The sequence below is a fragment of the Myzus persicae genome, unplaced genomic scaffold (genome assembly GCF_001856785.1).
Source record: "Myzus persicae strain clone G006 unplaced genomic scaffold, MPER_G0061.0, whole genome shotgun sequence".
Lineage (NCBI taxonomy): Eukaryota > Metazoa > Arthropoda > Insecta > Hemiptera > Aphididae > Myzus > Myzus persicae.
In genome coordinates, this window is record NW_019104097.1 from 47,219 (window position 1) to 67,095 (window position 19,877).

At 29.2% G+C, this 19,877-nt stretch overlaps 3 protein-coding genes across 4 annotated transcripts; 2 read left to right on the forward strand and 1 right to left on the reverse strand.

Moving 5' to 3' along the window:
* The first annotated feature begins 1,453 nt into the window (after window positions 1-1,453).
* Window positions 1,454-3,741, forward strand: LOC111038702 (dihydrolipoyllysine-residue succinyltransferase component of 2-oxoglutarate dehydrogenase complex, mitochondrial-like). Its single transcript, XM_022321918.1, has 11 exons — window positions 1,454-1,543; window positions 1,657-1,748; window positions 1,814-1,887; window positions 1,958-2,029; window positions 2,198-2,253; window positions 2,329-2,437; window positions 2,494-2,595; window positions 2,671-2,944; window positions 3,011-3,209; window positions 3,272-3,523; window positions 3,607-3,741. The coding sequence occupies exons 1-11, from the start codon at window positions 1,454-1,456 to the stop codon at window positions 3,739-3,741; spliced, it is 1,455 nt and encodes a 484-aa protein (XP_022177610.1).
* A 3,646-nt stretch (window positions 3,742-7,387) lies between these two features.
* LOC111038701 (dihydrolipoyllysine-residue succinyltransferase component of 2-oxoglutarate dehydrogenase complex, mitochondrial-like) lies at window positions 7,388-8,689 on the reverse strand. The gene is made up of 5 exons (XM_022321917.1): window positions 8,684-8,689; window positions 8,185-8,507; window positions 7,920-8,118; window positions 7,606-7,857; window positions 7,388-7,522 (listed from the first exon to the last, which is right to left on the reverse strand). Exons 1-5 carry the CDS (start codon window positions 8,687-8,689, stop codon window positions 7,388-7,390), a joined length of 915 nt encoding a protein of 304 aa, XP_022177609.1.
* Window positions 8,690-13,121: 4,432 nt separating this feature from the next.
* LOC111038704 (protein dj-1beta-like) lies at window positions 13,122-16,719 on the forward strand. 2 transcript variants are annotated; one of them, XM_022321922.1, is made up of 6 exons: window positions 13,122-13,140; window positions 13,223-13,403; window positions 14,222-14,377; window positions 14,962-15,031; window positions 15,126-15,245; window positions 16,383-16,719. In XM_022321922.1, exons 2-6 carry the CDS (start codon window positions 13,314-13,316, stop codon window positions 16,502-16,504), a joined length of 558 nt encoding a protein of 185 aa, XP_022177614.1. In that variant the 5' UTR covers window positions 13,122-13,140; window positions 13,223-13,313; the 3' UTR covers window positions 16,505-16,719. The 2 variants fall into 2 exon arrangements, with proteins under 2 accessions (XP_022177614.1, XP_022177613.1); XM_022321921.1 differs by lacking the exon at window positions 13,122-13,140 and having other exon boundaries at window positions 13,147-13,403.
* The last annotated feature ends 3,158 nt before the right edge of the window (window positions 16,720-19,877 follow it).

A 19,877-nucleotide genomic window follows, 5' to 3' on the forward strand; every position in this document is an offset into this window, starting at 1 on the left:
GTAAGATACTATCTAAGCGAGTTATTAAATAGTAGAGTCTTAAAAAATAACATTTTTCGTTATTAATTTAATTCAAAAGTATAAATTCGTATAATTTCGTTATTTATAAATATTTTTATTCTATTAAGTTCACAGATTCAATTTAAACGTATATTGTTCGTAGCATAAAGTAATTATATTTTGTACATTTTTGATAAAATGCGCTTAGGTCCATTTTATTTTATAAAATTTAAAAAATGTCTTTTTGCACTCACCATAACGAAATAACATGTTATTAACAATAACATGTTATTTCGTCATGGAACTCACCTCAGAGTGAAAGTTAATATTTAAGTGTAGTAATACAAATTGTATTTTACAGTACCAGTCGAAATATGGTAAAATTGAATACAAGGAACCGGCAATAAAATGCGGTAAATTATTCTATAACTATAATATATATTTTTGTATTAATGTTCGAGAAAAGAACATATTGACACTGAATTATTTATAAATGCTATTGAGAACGCGAGTGCGATATGGAACCGTCAAACTACCGAATATAGCCTGAGAAATGCCAAGATAAATGCCTTTGAAAATATATTTAAAATATTTTACAAACATTTTGACGATAAAACTGTAGCAGAAAAAAATAACATTGGTAAATACATCACAGATAAACTATATACTTATTGTACATATATTAACATTTTAGTTTAACTGTTTCGATTTCACAAACAACTTCATCCACTGCTACTGTGTCGCCAACATCTGTGAAAAAAAAAATTAAACTAAATCACACTATATGTGCCAATTATGTACAATAGCTGTGAGATCAGTTAAGTTCTAGTTTTTATTGTATTGCACAAGTTTAATTGAATAAAGTAATATATTATAGTCAATTACTTATTAATTTATCATGTATTACACTGAACTTACTTTCTTCACATCTCATATCACCTTCGGATACTGAATCAGCAAAAGCTGGTGTCTTTAAAATGTGTTCTTCCACTATTGGTAAATATTATATTAGATTATTAGATTATTTCCAATGTTAAATTGTTTGTAATCTCATTGCGACAGACAACGTTGCCAAGTGTTTGTAATTTGCATCCATCGTGATGGAAACCTAGTTTCGATGATTAATCGCCAATTTTCTATTATCTGTAGTCCTTAAATATTTGTTCAAATGTTCAATCGCTGTGAATTGATTATTTATTTATTTATTTATTTTATCGTTTTGAATTTTCGAGTAATTGCCGCGCAGTCGAGTCGCGAAGATTAAAATAAGTCACGAGTAAAATTATTTTTATTGCCGGCGCTAAGATCCGGACAAAAGTACTGACATCGCCTTCATTTTCGTCAACCCACCATCGTTTCCGCACGGGTAAGTCAAAGGCCAACGACGTGACGACCACAGTCCACGGATCTCTTCTTCCAGAACTTGTTTAGTGGTTGATCGCTGTAAGCCGAAATGACCTACGGTATGTTGCACGTCGTCAGGGGTCTGCTCAAGAACGCCCTGAAGACAACGGCCGCCGCCAAACGGACGGCCCAGTTCGAGGTAAGTTAGACTGCCGTCGGATGGTATGGAGTATGTACCTAATCTGGTGGACCGTCAGAAGTGTAAAGCGTCGAAGTAATTTTTTCATCTCCTCTGTTTTTTCACACCACCAGGTTTCAAACGAGACACGAAGGGTCCACCAAAGAAACGAAACCGCCTGTCCAAGGAGAGGATCATCAATAGTTGCTACCTCTTCTGTTAGCCCGTCAGTAGTCTAATAGAACCCAGAGATTTTTAAATATCAGTATTTTAATTACACTTTTTTCTCAGGATATCGCTTTATAATTCGTCCAATAGAAAGTTTTTTGATCAATGCCGCTATTTTCAAACAAGTGCAATTCACTGTAAGAAACACATTACAAACAATTTAACATTGTAAATAATCTAATAACCTAATATAATATTTATCAATAGGGGAAGAACATATTTTAAAGACACCAGCTTTTGCTGATTCAGTATCCGAAGGTGATATGAGATGGGAAAAAAGTAAGTTCAGTGTAATACATGATAAATTAATAAGTAATTGACTATAATATATTACTTTATTCAATTAAACTTGTGCAATACAATAAAAACTAGAACTTAACTTACCTCACAGCTATTGAACATAATTGGCACCTATAGTGTGATAAAGTTTAATTTCTTTTTTCATAGATGTTGGTGACACAGTAGCAGTGGATGAAGTTATTTGTGAAATCGAAACAGATAAAGTGAGAAAATACTTTAAAAAAAAAATAGGTCAATATAAATTAATATTACTTTCTCTTTTTTACTCATTATTTAAGACTTCAGTTCCTGTTCCTTCACCAGTCAACGGGATTATCGAAAAGCGACTTGTTGAAGATGGGGCGACTGTCAAAGCTGGACAAGATTTGTGTACAATTACAATCACGGGTAGAAATTATTTTTTTAGTTTATTTTACGTGTATGATGTTTAAACAAATTATTAGAAGGAGGACCTGCGCCAGCCAAAGCAGTTCCTAAAGTTCAAGATACTTCTAAGGTTGTAGATACCCCCAAAGCTGTGGAACCAATAACTCCTGTGGCTGTAGTGGCAGCTGCTCCTGTTCTTGCAACCCTTCCCCCACAAATATCACAGCCCCCACCACCAAGAGTAGCTACTTCACCAGCAGCTGCTCCTGTTCCTGCAACCCCTCCCCCACAAATATCACAGCCCCCACCACCAAGAGTAGCTACTCCACCAGCAGCTGCCCATCGAATACCAAATCAACAAACTGCCACTGTTAAGGTACCACCAACTGATCCCACCAAAGAGATAGCTGGAACCAGATCAGAATATCGTGTTAAAATGAACCGTATGCGATTACGTATTGCCCAACGTTTGAAGGATGCTCAAAACACAAATGCCATGTTGACCACTTTTAATGAGATAGACATGAGGTGATCATTAATTTTTAAAGTAAAGTTACTTAAAGATTGCCCTATTATTTATAATTCAATTTTTAGCTCGATCATGGATTTCCGCAAAACTAACCTTGATGCTTTTCAAAAGAAAAACGGATTGAAATTAGGATTTATGTCTGCATTCTTAAAAGCGTCTGCTTACGCCCTACAAGATCAACCCATTGTCAATGCTGTAATAGAAGGCAATGAAATTATCTACAGAGATTATATAGATATATCTGTAGCTGTAGCAACTCCTAAAGTAATCATTTAAATATTAATAGCACTATTTGACAATGGTTTTCTAAAACATTTTATAAATAGGGTCTATTAGTGCCTGTCGTTCGCAATGTTCAAGACATGAATTATGCAGATATTGAAAAAGCAATTGTGGCTCTCGGTGAAAAAGCGAAAAGAGGTGCTATTAATGTTGAAGATATGGATGGTGGTACTTTTACTGTCAGTAATGGTGGAGTTTTCGGATCTCTAATGGGAACACCAATCATCAACCCACCACAATCCGCTATTTTGGGAATGCATAGCATTTTTGAAAGGCCTATTACTGTTAAAGGACAGGTTATTATCTATTACTGTAGTTTTTTGCTTTTGATAATAATTATTAACATATTGTAAATATGTTTTTTATTATTAATAATTAGGTAGTCTCAAGGCCCATGATGTACATAGCTTTAACATATGATCATAGGCTTGTAGATGGACGTGAAGCTGTACTGTTTTTACGCAAAATTAAAGCTGCCATCGAGGATCCTAGAATAATTATTGCAGGATTATAGATAAATATAAACCCTAAGATTTTTGATATACCTATGTATTTGTGTAAACGATTATATTAGAATAAAAATTGAATTATATTAAAAATATAGACCAAGATGATGGACAATAACCTAAACTACAAGAAGCATTGTATACGTTACTCGTGCTAAAAAAACAAACTAGAACTGTGAGTTATTATTATTGTCATTATACATTTTCGGTTTTTTCGTTTTTTTTTTTGCTAACGTCGATAAAAATTTTTTCCTTCCGTCAAAAAACTTACAAATTTAATTCTTCATTCTTCATAATTTGTTTAAAGTGAAAATCAAAAAAAAAAATTGAGCGTAAATGTTGGATTGTTTTTTATTAGCGTCTAAAGTTAGAAATTAGACAAAATACGTAGAAATCACGAAATTTCGCAGTTTTTTTTTATTGAAAAATTCATAAAATTTTTTGGGTTTGAGTAAGATTTGAAAATTAAAAATGAGATTCTCCATAAGTGTTTATACCATTCTAACAAAAAACATTTTTACCGGAAAGTCAAACTAAATTTTTATGAGCGTTTGAAGTAAGACATTGGGTGTTCCCCCGTTTTTTCCGTGCACGAATTTCTTATTTTGATGTAATTCAAAAATAAATTATCGCAGACATTTGAAAATTTCACCAATTGTTAAGATAACCATTTTATATACACTAAAAAAAATAAAAAAATAATTTGACAAGTTTTGTAGGCCTAAGAAATTTCAATTTTTCCAATTTTTTTTTAAATATCGATAAAAATAATTTCGTTGGGTCAAATTTTTTGAAAATTTAATACTAGATTCCTCACAAGTGGATTAACTAGCAGATCAAAAATAATAAAAATACATAGGCACAATTTTTTTTATAAGCATTTAAATATCAAATTTTGACCGAAATTCATCATTGCGAATTTGCAAATGGTTTTGTTGTTAAAAATTTAAAAAGTGTTCAGTTTTTATATTTAAGAATTGAAAATTTAATGCAATGTTTTATGTAAACAGCTTATTATGTTACCAAAAAATCAGAAAAAAGTATTCAAATTATAATTTTGTATAGACATTTTAAGTAAAAATTTGGACGTCAAAATATTGGAAATGTGCAAATTGTTTTGTAGTTAAACATTTATAAAATGTTCAGTTTTTATAACTAAGGATTGAAAATCGAAAACAAGATTGTTCTAAATGCTGTTAAAAAAATATTTAAGATTAGTATGCACACTTTTTTTATAAGCATTTAAAATTAAAATGTTGACTAAATTCATCGAAATCTCGAATGTTTGCAAATTGATTTGTACATAGTTAAAAATTTATAAAATATTCTAGAACGACAAACCGTCTGCGCTCAGAATCGTTTTTCGTATGCAATGATGTATCGTTGGATTCCAATTTAACATCATCCATTACAGTGACCCTCTATATAGTAACCTACTGTACAGCAGAGCGACATCCACTTAACCGCTTTTTTTATATTAAAGTATTGCACATCTGATCATGTGTATATTATTTGTATATAATATGCATACCGATTTAATGTTAAATTATTTAGTACCTAACTGTGTACTTCACTCATGACTAAAAAAAACCTATTTTTAAAGATTATTATTCGTTTCAATTGAATGAGTTCACATTTTTATTACTACTTATTTAAATTATTGTCAATGCGTAAGAGTGAATAATAAAATATTGTGTTTTGATCTATGTTCGAGAGATTATATGAAAATACTGTTGATTTTGAAATCAAGATTAATAAACTGTTTGCATAATAATTTGTACAAATATACAATAACCTATTTTTGAATAAATAATCAACTGTCTAATCTATTATTTATGTTTAAGGGTTGATTATTTATTCAAAAATAGGTTATTGTATATTTGTACAAATTATTATGCAAACAGTTTATTAATCTTGATTACAAAATCAACAGTATTTTCATATAAGCTCTCGAACATAGATCAAAACACAATATTTTATTATTCACTCTTACGCATTGACAATAATTTAAATAAGTAGTAATAAAAATGTGAACTCATTCAATTGAAACGAATAATAATCTTTAAAAATAGGTTTCTTTTAGGCATGAGTGAAGTACACAGTTAGGTACTAAATAATTTAACATTAAATCGGTATGCATATTATATACAAATAACATACACATGATCAGATGTGCAATACTTTAATATAAAAAAAGCGGTTAAGTGGATGTCGCTCTGCTGTACAGTAGGTTACTATATAGAGGGTCACTGTAATGGATGATGTTAAATTGGAATCCAACGATACATCATTGCATACGAAAAACGATTCTGAGCGCAGACGGTTTGTCGTTCTAGAATATTTTATAAATTTTTAACTATGTACAAATCAATTTGCAAACATTCGAGATTTCGATGAATTTAGTCAACATTTTAATTTTAAATGCTTATAAAAAAAGTGTGCATACTAATCTTAAATATTTTTTTAACAGCATTTAGAACAAACTTGTTTTCGATTTTCAATCCTTAGTTATAAAAACTGAACATTTTATAAATGTTTAACTACAAAACAATTTGCACATTTCCAATATTTTGACGTCCAAATTTTTACTTAAAATGTCTATACAAAATTATAATTTGAATACTTTTTTCTGATTTTTTGGTAACATTATAAGCTGTTTACATAAAACATTGCATTAAATCTTCAATCCTTAAATATAAAATCTGAACACTTTATGAATTTTTAACAACAAGACCATTTGCAAATTTGCAATGATGAATTTCTGTCAAAATTTGATATTTAAATGCTTATCAAAAAAAAATTGTACTTATGTATTTTTATTATTTTTGAGTTGCTAGTTAATCCACTTGTGAGGAATCTAGTATTAAATTTTCAAAAAATTTGACCCAACGAAATTATTTTTATCGATATTTAAAAAAAAAATTGGAAAAATTGAAATTTCTTAGGCCTACAAAACTTGTCAAATTATTTTTTTATTTTTTTAGTGTATATAAAATGGTTATCTTAACAATTGGTGACATTTTCAAATGTCTGCGATAATTTATTTTTGAATTACATCAAAATAAGAAATTCGTGCACGGAAAAAACGGGGGAACACCCAATGTCTTACTTCAAACGCTCATAAAAATTTAGTTTGACTTTCCGGTAAAAATGTTTTTTGTTAGAATGGTATAAACGCTTATGCAGAATCTCATTTTTAATTTTCAAATCTTACTCAAACCCAAAAAATTTTATGAATTTTTCAATAAAAAGAAACTGCGAAATTTCGTGATTTCTACGTATTTTTTCTAATTTCTAACTTTAGACACTAATAAAAAACAATCCAACATTTACGCTCAATTTTTTTTTTGATTTTCACTTTAAACAAATTATGAAGAATCTAGAATTAAATTTGTAAGTTTTTTGACGGAAGGAAAAAATTTTTATCGACGTTAGCAAAAAAAAACGAAAAAACCGAAAATGTATATTGACAATAATAATAACTCACAGTTCTAGTTTGTTTTTCTAGCACGAGTAACGTATCCAATGCTTCTTGTAGTTAAGGTTATTGTCCATCATCTTGGTCTATATTTTTAATATAATTCAATTTTTATTCTAATATAATCGTTTACACAAATACAAAGGTATATCAAAAATCTTAGGGTTTATATTTATCTATAATCCTGCAACAATTATTCTAGGATCCTCGATGGCAGCTTTAATTTTGCGTAAAAACAGTACAGCTTCACGTCCATCTACAAGCCTATGATCATATGTTAAAGCTATGTACATCATGGGCCTTGAGACTACCTAATTATTAATAATAAAAAACATATTTACAATATGTTAATAATTATTATCAAAAGCAAAAAACTACAGTAATAGATAATAACCTGTCCTTTAACAGTAATAGGCCTTTCAAAAATGCTATGCATTCCCAAAATAGCGGATTGTGGTGGGTTGATGATTGGTGTTCCCATTAGAGATCCGAAAACTCCACCATTACTGACAGTAAAAGTACCACCATCCATATCTTCAACATTAATAGCACCTCTTTTCGCTTTTTCACCGAGAGCCACAATTGCTTTTTCAATATCTGCATAATTCATGTCTTGAACATTGCGAACGACAGGCACTAATAGACCCTATTTATAAAATGTTTTAGAAAACCATTGTCAAATAGTGCTATTAATATTTAAATGATTACTTTAGGAGTTGCTACAGCTACAGATATATCTATATAATCTCTGTAGATAATTTCATTGCCTTCTATTACAGCATTGACAATGGGTTGATCTTGTAGGGCGTAAGCAGACGCTTTTAAGAATGCAGACATAAATCCTAATTTCAATCCGTATTTCTTTTGAAAAGCATCAAGGTTAGTTTTGCGGAAATCCATGATCGAGCTAAAAATTGAATTATAAATAATAGGGCAATCTTTAAGTAACTTTACTTTAAAAATTAATGATCACCTCATGTCTATCTCATTAAAAGTGGTCAACATGGCATTTGTGTTTTGAGCATCCTTCAAACGTTGGGCAATACGTAATCGCATACGGTTCATTTTAACACGATATTCTGATCTGGTTCCAGCTATCTCTTTGGTGGGATCAGTTGGTGGTACCTTAACAGTGGCAGTTTGTTGATTTGGTATTCGATGGGCAGCTGCTGGTGGAGTAGCTACTCTTGGTGGTGGGGGCTGTGATATTTGTGGGGGAGGGGTTGCAGGAACAGGAGCATCTCCCGCTGCAGCTACAGGAGTTAATGGTTCCGCAGCTTTAGGGGTATCTTCAACCTTAGGAATATCTTAAACCGTGGTTGTGTGTGAATACGGCATAACAGAATACATTTTACCACGACCAAATGATTGTACCTATTCCTATATTAAAAACATTATATTTTTGATATAAATACGGCTGAGGGTGAGGGTTATAACACCCCCCCTGGCTACGCCACTGCCTCTATCTGAACCAACATCACCTAATATAAATGAAAGAGAGCTTAATTCATCTGTTGATATTGAGGATGGAAGTTATCATGAAATGGCTGGGAGTTCTTCCTCTTCTCTGAATGAAAAATCAACAAACAAGCGAATGAAGCCTAGTGTGGTGGAGCAAGCTCTAGTTGACTTTATGGAGTCACTTAATAATGAGGTGACAAAAAACCCCATGATGGAACAAGGTGAAGACATGGCATTCTTTTATTCACTACTTCCAACAGTTAAATCGTTAACTGCAGACCAGAAATTTAGTTTTATAATGCAAACAATGCAACTAATTAATAACATTAAAAATAAAACTCATATTAATCGATCATTCAACAGTCATTTAAACATTTCAATTATTCAATCACTATTGAACACTAGACCTGCCACCTCATTTCGACCACTGTCTCATACTCCTGATTATGACTTTGTTCGGCCACCGTCTGCAACATCATCAGCTGCGTCATAATACTCAGAATTTTCTCGTGATGAAATTTCAAACGGCAATTTCAATTTGCAAGAAAATTACAACCAAACAAACTTTTAAAAATTCAACTTAAAATGTATACATTTCATTTAAAAATAAAATACAATTTGTAATAATTTAATGTAATAACTACAATGTATAATATATATGATATCTAATGATATCGCCGTCTTGATACAGACAAATTATTATAGAGTTATAATAATATTATACTATTGTAAAAACGTGCAGTATAAGTGTCTGAATATATCATTTTTAATATTATTGGTATTTTTCTAGAGAAAATCTGGGTAGGCCCGGGCCTACCAGGCCTACCTACTGGCTACGCCCCTGATTTTCAATACATCATTTTTTTAGTTAAGGTTTGATTTATTCATTTTTGTTGTATTTGAAGCATAACAATTATTCTTTCTATTTTTTTTAAAAAAAATTTTCTGCTTGTCCCATGTTGTACCGAGTATTGACAACATGGGGCATTTATGTTTTTCCTATTTTATAATTTACTTAAACTAACTTGGGGCACTATTCTAAATTTTAAAAAATTCTAGACAATGTTCTGAATTTAACAAATATACTTTGTACCTAATACATATTAACATATAAACATAATAATTACATTCTTGTTCTTAAAATTTTCACTAATTTTTCTCAGACATTCACCCATCTGTACAAAATTAAAAATATAACTGTAGGTACTATTTAGACTAAATCGTATAAAGTTTAGTCTTGTTTTGATAGAATTGACTTGTTTAAATTTATCCTAATTATAACTTTGACCATGGATGAATAATAGTGACCCAAGTTGGACTAAATAAGTAAATCACAATATACAGAAATGTGTGCACGATTATAATAATTTATAATATGGAGTAGTATAAATTTAACACATGTCTGAACATATTTTTTATTATCAATTTTTATATAAAACGTCTCATTCAATGAGTATTAGTGTACGTTTTCGGACTTTTTAAAAACGATAGATACTCGACATAAGATGAATTAATAAAAATTAATACTTACGTATCATATTTGATACTGCATCACTACCAAAGTGATTTTAAATATTGTTATGATAACAACAGAATATCTACATCACATTAATTAATTAAGTTATGAAAGTAAAACTAAAAGATAATATTTTTGCCCCAAGTTAAACACGTGTCCCAAGTTGACGTTTTAACTTAACTTTAACTTTTTACATAGTTAATGCCCACCTTTGGAAAGTTGTACATAATTTAAATAGATATGTAAATATAATTCATCAAGTAGACTAAAAAATAATTGATTTTTATTTTAGTGTAATGTAATGTACAATTATTAGCCTTTACTCAGAAACTATACTAATGTTTTATTGTTATATTTCAGGTATCCTGGTGTTATCAGGAAACATCTTCAAGAAGTGAATAACACTTGTATATTGTATATTAAAAAGCTAGAATACATTAAGACTGAAAAATCAATGAAGCTGAAGATGTATTGTAAACATGATGACTGTAAGAAGTTCAAACTACACATTTTGCCTACTGGTGAAGAAGCAGTTGTTGAAGTTTACAGTACGAGTAAAAACTTTAATCAAAAACCAGATGCTCGATACACTTTGATACGACGCAAATGAATGTAAATATTTGTACATACTATTTTATTTACTTTCATATTTTTAACATAAATGTATTTGCAAGTTTCATAAGTGATATTAAGATGATTTTAAAATTATTTTGGTCAGGTAGATATGTAATTTTTACAATAAATATAATACATCAATAAAACTTAATAAATAATAATTATAAAAATAATTTTTATTTTTCAAAATAGATATACAATAAACATAATAAGATAAAAAAAATAAGCAGTATACAACACTCCTTGTAGACGTAGCTTGTATTGGGAGAGTAGAGTTTAGTTTATAAGTTATATATATGTTTTATTATGTCAAAATAAGCATGACAGAAAGAATATAATACTACTAATACTAGTAAAAGAATTAATAAACATTAAATAAAAATAATTTAAGCAAATATAAATATTAGTTCAAATATTGTCAATGTCTAGATTATTCAAAAAAAAATTTTAACTCCTTAACTGTTTTGAAATTAAATAAATTAATGTTCAATTTCTTAAATTAATATGCTCCTACGATTAATTTACCTTCTGAACCAAAAATTGTATTAGGTACCACTAAAAACAATATTTATATTGTATTTACATATATCTGGTAATATAAGAATGATTCACATTGGTCAAAAGATGTTTATGTTTATATAAAAGCAATAATACATTAGTTAGTAAAAAATATTTATCAAAGTATTGTACATCAAGTTCATTAAAAATAAGATTAGTATTAAAGGATTTAGGTTTGCTCAATAAAAATCTTATAATGCTATTTATTATAACTTTTAGTTTTTCAAGATGTGATTTATAAGCACAACCCCAGAACATTATTCCATAATTAAAAATTGATTGTACCAAAGAAATGTAAATTATTCACTTCATATTTATATTAAAAGTACCGTTTAACATCTTAAAAAAAAGAAAAAAATAAGTACATTGGAGATTAAATTATTAATATGACATGCCCATTTTAATTTGTAATCTAATGTAATATCCAGATATTTTTATACTACTACTTTTTCCAAGACATCAGATTTACAATTGATGCTGCCTCAAGAGCTAAAGTTACAATCAAAGAGATGTAATTTGAGCTTATAGTGAGCATCAACATACTAATATCTAACCATACTTTAATACAATATAATAGAGAATTTGGTTTCTTATTCAAATCATTATAATTATCACTAGTAATAGTAATAGTAATATGGTGGTATCATCAGCATAACAGGAAATGTTTGAGTCATCATTTAAATTAAGTAGGTAGACTATTTATATAAATAAAAAATAAGATAGGCTCTAAAACAGTTCCTTTTGAAACAACATGTCCATGTGTGATATTCACAGAATCACTAAGAACACCACTTAATCTTACAACCTGCGTTCTACTACTTAAGTAAGATTTGAAAAGTTTAATTGTAGACCCCTAATACCAGCATAATCGAGTTTTTTTAAATTAAAATATCATTATTAACCGAATCAAAAGATTTTTTAAATACAAAAAAGATGCTCATCACTTTATTAATATAATCTAGGTCCTCGTTAAAAAATATATAAAGTATCAGCAGAGGATCCATAGTTGATTTTCCTGCTAGTAATCGAAATTGAAAACTTGAGAATAATATGTTTATAATTAAACAATTTAGAATTCTGATTTTCAAAAATGTTTTAAAGACTTTATAGTATTAGTGATAAAGAAATAGGTCTGTAATTTCTAAAATATTTTGTATCACCAGTTTTTTTATAGAGGTATAATGAATTTATTTTTTAATGCAATATTAGTTATTCCACAATCAAAAAATGTATTATTATGTTTAATTGCTGAAACATATTTAAGTATTTCTGCTCTTAAAATAGGGGTAAAAAAAATTGAGTTTTGTATAAAACCTTTTTTTATGAGCCAACTTCATTGTTTTTTTCATTTGATTGAAATTTCGTGTTATTACAAATTAGAAATTTAATTTTTAATTGCCCCTGATAAATTGAGTAAATGCAACTTAATATGTCTAGTATAAACCATTATCTTATCAGTGGTAAAGGAGCTAAATAGGACCATGAACTAAGATATTGGTATATCTTAGTTCATGAATAGGACGGAGCTAGAGTGATGGGCACAACCGAGTGAAAACTATCGAAGTACTCGATAGTTTAAACTATCTAATTACTCGGTTGTTTTATAAAACTATCGGACTATCGAACTATTGAAAAACTATCGATGAATAATAATATCTATTCAATTGAAAAATCACTCAGTAGTTTTTGAAACTATCGATAAACAATCGATAGTTAAAACTAGTCGGTTGTGCCCATCACTAGACGGAGCTATCTTCACAGACATTTTCAGCTTTATCAGTTTGTCTCATTGATTATAAAGTTTTCAGATGTTTCATAAACTGCTCATATTTGCTAAACCGTATTATTGTTCTGGTTACAGTTTGATCAAAGTTCAGAAACCTTCATTTGCGCTCGACGTCCAACGAAACAACTCTATCAATTCAAAATACTCATCAACAACTTGCATAGAAATGGCCACAAAAACTGCTTTATTCATTGTGGCAGAAGGCAGCGAAGAGCTTGAATTGGTGGCGCCTGTTGACATTCTTCGCCGTGCTAATGTAATATTCCTCAAATAATTAAAAATGTTTGCTAGTTATAAATAATTGGTTTTGTATTTCATTTGTAAATGAACAATTTAAAACTTATTAGCAATACCTAGCTATTTTAAAAATGTTCATACTTTCGCTTTTAGATTTATAGAGGTAGGTTCTTTAAAACATCTATAATATAATTGAATATAAAAGAACTTGTCTTGACTGACTGATTTATTCGGTTTTGCCTAGCTAGGACTACCAAAGCTACGAGTATCAAATGTCAGTAGTTTTATTTTATTATGGAAAGACCCATTAAGAAAAAATTTTCCAAAATTTGCATTTTATAGAGGTCTTCAAACAAGGATTATGAAATTCACATCGAAACCTTTTTGTACATAAACTGTTGTGTTACATGGCCTCAATTCAAGAAACTATATCTTAAAACCAAATGTATGTTTGTAGCTTACTAGTTTATATAATCATAAATATCTCGATTGATTTTGATGAAAATCTTAGAGATTGTTTTTAGATATATCAGAAGAGTTTAGTCAGTAATTAGTTTAATCTATGTTAAAAAATGTATCAAGTGCTAAATCCAATCCACAAATTGTAGTTGCCCAACTAGGTCACAAAGCTAGTTATACTGATGCTGATGTGTCTGTGACCTGACATACACTAAAACTGAGATATACCTGTATAGGATTTTCCGCAAAAAAAATAACTGCAAGTGGGCAAAGCCCAGTTATTCAGCTAGTATTACATAAATTTAATGCTGTGATTCTAATATTTTTTAATAAACTGTTTAGTTGCCTTATGTTTGATATATTTTTCTTGTTATAAAGGTGACTGTTACAATTGCTGATTTAGCTGATTCTGAATATGTGAAGACTAAATCAAATCTACTGATTAAAACTGATGCTAAGTTGGGAGATGTAAAAAATAACAAATTTGATGCTGTTGTTATACCCGGTGGTCCATCGCACAAGGTTTTAGCTTCAGTAAGTTTTTGTTTATACTTTTCTTGTAATTCCAAAATATTAATTTTTATTGAACAAATAACGGATGAAACACTTAATACCAAAAATTAGGAGTTTAAGTGGTGTAAAAAATTGTACTCTTAGAAATATTTAATGTTACTTAAATTTTTGTCTTTTATTAAATGCTTTTGTTTAAAAAAGTTCATCTAAGTACCAAACAGCTAACTCAGACTAATCTGCCGGTGGAGAATGGTAGAACACACCAAACACAGATTAATAATTTTGTATTTTATTAATTAATTAATTTACATTAATGTAAATCCTTTACATTTTAAAGTTTAAAATATTATATGTTTTGCAAATAATTGTAAAAAATAAAAAAATAAAATTATTTGTCTCGGCTCTTGATAACCTATACTATGATAACCCTAGTTATATTACAATACTAAAATACAGTAAAAGCACTAATCATATTCTCTAATTACTTTTAATATTAAAACTATAGTTACACAATTTAAAAGAGACTATTTGTACCTCTATAGCCAGTGATGTAAAATACCTAGTGTTTCCAAATATTTGTATTGACATACATTTTATATTTTCAGGCTGATGTAGTTGGAAAAATTTTGCTTGAACACGAAAAATCTGGTAAAGTCATTGCTGCTATTTGTGCTGGTGAGGGTCTATAAAATATTTAATATTATATTTGATATTTCTGTACACAATATCATTATGTATAACAAATTACTTAAAACCATAACATTTACAGCCCCATTTGTGTTATTCAAACATGGAATTGCTAAAGGAAAATCATTAACATCTTACCCAACTGTGAAGAGTGACATTGAGGGTTTTTACCAATACAAAGAAGATAGTACAGTTGTTGATGGTAAAATCAAAATATATTTTGTTTAGTTTAATGCCAACTCTATTATAAAAAAATGAAATCCTAAAAGTGGTTTAAAATAATGAATTATTTTTATTTAATAATCATTTATTTACCAAACTAACACATTTAAGAATAGTGTTTGGACAACCAAATAGGTAGGTAAACCAAATTTAGGTAACTAAATTTTGAAATAAAAAATTAATTTTTTATCAATAATTAGGTGTAGGAATACCATTTTAAACTTTCTTAAATGTGCGTCTACCTTGCCTAACCTAAGAAACTATATTTTGTTTTGCTTTTTTGGACCTTTAGTTGGTCAGAAATGATAAGTGCTGTCATAATAATTTTTAACTTTGTAGTACTTAAGAACTGATAATATCTGCAAATATATCAATAACTAGGTAATTAATGCTCTCTACAACCTATTATTCATTAGTAATTTAATCGGATGTTTGATAAATTATTAGTCAAAACTACTTTTGATCTGTAATAGAACATTCCTTAAAAGTATCTGATCCGATGAGTATTGATTCTCTTAAAAAATTTTCCCATGAGAAAAACTCGCCTAATGTGAAAAATTTGATTTCATAATATTTCTTTCATTTAAAAATTGGAAAATTTATATAGATTGCATTGTACTCTTATTTTTAAAACACATAAATGGTTAATTAATTACAAATTACTGAGTATTTTGGAATATATTTTTTTGGTGCTATTTCATCTAGATTCAAAAATCTGATTCATGTACCACCTGAATAAAGTGTTCCTCTTTTAGTGACATGTCCAGGACTTTTTGATAATTTATTATGTAGGCAATGTTTAACCAATCATTAATATTCATGTAAATTATCATTTTAAATTTTAATATGCAGTTGTAAGTCCATACAACTGAAAATTAAATTGTTATCTCTATTGAGTATTGACTATTACTGTGTATTTGAAACAAAATAGATGTTTTTACTAAAATATTAAATTTTGATTAGTGCCTTTTATATTATTATTTTATAATTTTTAAATATGTTTGATATTTGATTTTATGTTTTGTATTTTTTAAAAATGCCATTATGTAACTTTTCTTCATTTTGTTTACAAAGTTGGTGCTTTTTCAACATGTTATTTTGTTTTCTTGTATTGTAGGAAATCTGGTGACCAGTCGTGGACCTGCTACAGCTGTTGAATTTGGATTAAGTCTAGTAGAAGTATTGCTTGGTAATGAAGAAAAAGTTAAAGTTGCTAAAGGCATTCTCTACCCTCTTTAAAGTATAATTGTGTATCTGAAATCTGTATTACAGGAAGAAAATAAAACTCATAAGTCTTAACAAAATTTAGAAATAACAATGCCTTATTTTCCCATTTACATTATTGTACTATTTTACTGTATATAATAAGTTGTTGTTTAATGAAATACATTTTGATTCATACATGTATTTTTTTTTCTGAATAAATATCTTGAGCAATGTCTTCCCAGAAGTTACATTTTTGTTCGATTGTTTTCAACTACGGTACTTATTACTGTCGATTTCTGTTTTCTCCATGCATACCCTACCCATTTAATACTTGTTAAGTAGTTTTCCTGTATTTACTATTTATATTTGCAACTAACAAAATGTTGAATTTTTTAACACTGAATGAGTAGTACAACATAAGCAACGAGCCACTGGAACTTATCGGAATAGTTCTTGGCTGCCCCTTTGAGTTAAAAATATCTTGAATTAATTTTTAATAAAGCTAATATGAATACAAGCATTAGTTTATCGAAAGTTAACAATACACTTTTTGTCTTTAAAAGCATATTTTTGAACAAACAAATGATTTTTCATGGTTGGGTCAGACTACTTGACGAAATTGGATAAGCCGAAAACATAAATATTATGTAATAAGTAATAACCTACATTCTGCAATGTACTTATTGTCGCGGTCAAATATCTTCCGAATAATTTAGTATTTTATTCGAATACGTTCGACGTCAGATGAGATCAAAATATTTTGATTTTTTCTTTCCGTATCACGAAAATATTCTTCGGTAATAACTAATAAAATACAATATTATTGAAATATTTCGAGTTCTAACTGATCTGTACGAAATAAATGGCAATAATAATAAAACGATTTAATAAAAACTAAATATCAGTTTTTTTTCATAACACTCGGACCTGTGCCGCAAAAACCGGGTGTGCTGAGTGTGCGGCCGGCCTCAATGCTTACGTATATTTGGGCGAATATAAGTTCCTACGCGAGAGTAGCAGGTACACAAAATACATACGTTAGTTCCTACACGACGAAAAAAGGTACATATGTAAGTTCCTACACGGTAAAAACCAGGTACGTATGTTAGTTACAGCGGAAAGGGTTAAATATGTATATACGAATTTAAAAAAACAAAATATGTATTATGATGATTAAAAAATATAATAAAAATCGTCATAGTGCATTTTCACAAATAAATATTGTATAATATGGTGATTAAAAAATATAATAAAAAACATTTTTACCAGTAATTTTGTATACGTTTTGCTTTAAATGAAGTATATTAATTTAATGTATATTAGTAAGCTACGGCTGGACATATTATATTATTAAAACGATACGTCTGTGTATAATATACATATTTAACCCTTTCCGCAGTGTAGGAACTAACATGCGTACCTGTTTTTTACCGTGTAGGAACTTACATATGTCCGTGTAGAAAGTAACGTATGTAATTGTTTACCTGCTACTCTCGTGTAGGAACTTACTATTATCCCCGTTAGTAGGAAGGTAAAAATGTAAAATAAATATTTATAAACATTTATGAACATTTTAAACTGCACTCACACTAATAATCATTTACGACTAACACAAATACTACGGGCGGCGACGTAAAGAGTAGGAATTGCCTAAATTGTTCCCCTTAAACAATGGTCACTAAGAGCCGCCTTAAATTAAGTTTATTAATTTATTGTATATTATAGTAAGCTACGTCTGGACATATTATATTATTAAAACGATACGTCTGTGTATAATATACATGTTTAACCCTTTCCGCAGTGTAGGAACTAACATACGTACCTGGTTTTTACCGTGTAGGAACTTACATAAGTACATGTTTTTTACCGTGTAGGAACTAACGTATGTATAATTGTTTACCTGCTACTCTCGTGTAAGAACTTACTTTTCCCCATATATTTAGGGGGCCCCGGGTCCCACCTCTAGCAAACACTAAAATTGTCTTAAAACGCAAAACTTCATTATTCACAATACATTATTTTTTTAAGTTGAAGTTGAAGTTGAAGTTGAAAGTGTAGTTTTTGGTATACTAATATTAGATTGAGTAATAAGGATGTTAAAATAGGATGGTAGGTTTAGAAAAAGGGAACCTATCAAGTACTCAAGTGCCAACATTTCTTACTTTTTAAGTACTATCAATTTTTCCATAAGATCTATTTTTATCTCGTCTATGGGTCGTTATTAGTCGAATTGTTGGAAGAACATCAGGCTGATAGCGGAAAACGACGATGGTTGACGAGTGACAAGGACAACGCACACAATATTTATAGGTATTTAGTTTTATATATATATATATATGCAGTGTTGAGAAGGAACTCGTTCCAAAAGGAACGGATTCCTGGAACGAGTTATTTTTGTAGGAACGAAGCTTGGAACTGTTTCCTTTAAAAATAAAGGAAAAAGAAAAAATTAACGAATTCTTTATTTTGAGGAACGTGAACGAAAATTACAGTTCCTTGAAATTTAAAAACACATTTTAAATTTTAATACGTGTGTTTTAATATGTGTTGTATTAAATATTATTTAATTTATCATTAAAACACACGTATTAAAATTTAAAATTTCAATGAACTGTGTTTCTCGTTCACGTTCCTCAAAATAAAGAATTATGTTGGACGAGAAAAATAAAACTATTCAATACATATTATGTTAAAAGCCCAAAGCAAGCAACAGCAACGCCTTGGTCGTCTTCATTTTTATCCGATAATCAATTGCACATTAACATTATTTGTAATTGTAATATTGTACATTTGTTTTCTTCATTAATCGAATTCACTATAACAACTTCCTATAATTTAAGTATTCAATAATTTTCCTCGCCCCATAATATTAATTATTGTCGTTTCGACGAATCGAACATTTTTCTTTCTATTTTGATAACCGGGTAACCGACATAGGTCACAATGGTCATACATAGACTTAATACAAGCATATGTCAATATAAAAGCGACACTCACCCCTCGACTTTTATTTTTTTTTCGTTTCCTGGTGATGGCATTATCGATGTTGTGAACTTGGCGGCAAGACATGATATCCCCCTGATGGGGGGGGGGGGGGCGGGTTAAGACACAAACATAATCAGTTATAACTCATATCTTGCATCTCAAAATAATGTATCTATTATCTATATTATCTATGTATTGGTAGTTATTTACCGCTTACTAAACTAAATGCTTGGCAATACATAAATGATCTAATATATTAACATAGTATAATATTATTGACGATATAATAGCTTAAATTTAGTGGTGTCGGTATATCCGTTCGAGGCACAAAAGATTTTTGATCCATTAGTACCTATTGTATTATGATGCATAATGTATTGTATGAAAACGGAACAACGCAGCACTACAGCAGTCAATAATA

Bases quoted from the DNA above. Each gene is read 5' to 3' on its own strand.
- LOC111038702 (XM_022321918.1), top strand. From the start codon at position 1,454: ATGACCTACGGTATGTTGCACGTCGTCAGGGGTCTGCTCAAGAACGCC. The intron at 2,254-2,328 runs GTGAGAAAATAC...TCATTATTTAAG, and splicing joins GTGAAATCGAAACAGATAAA to ACTTCAGTTCCTGTTCCTTC. The intron at 2,438-2,493 runs GTAGAAATTATT...ACAAATTATTAG, and splicing joins GTGTACAATTACAATCACGG to AAGGAGGACCTGCGCCAGCC.
- LOC111038701 (XM_022321917.1), bottom strand. The intron at 8,119-8,184 runs GTGATCATTAAT...TTCAATTTTTAG, and splicing joins TTTAATGAGATAGACATGAG to CTCGATCATGGATTTCCGCA. The intron at 7,523-7,605 runs GTTATTATCTAT...ATTAATAATTAG, and splicing joins CTATTACTGTTAAAGGACAG to GTAGTCTCAAGGCCCATGAT.
- LOC111038704 (XM_022321921.1), top strand. From the start codon at position 13,170: ATGTTTCATAAACTGCTCATATTTGCTAAACCGTATTATTGTTCTGGT. The intron at 13,404-14,221 runs GTAATATTCCTC...CTTGTTATAAAG, and splicing joins ACATTCTTCGCCGTGCTAAT to GTGACTGTTACAATTGCTGA. The intron at 14,378-14,961 runs GTAAGTTTTTGT...TTATATTTTCAG, and splicing joins CGCACAAGGTTTTAGCTTCA to GCTGATGTAGTTGGAAAAAT.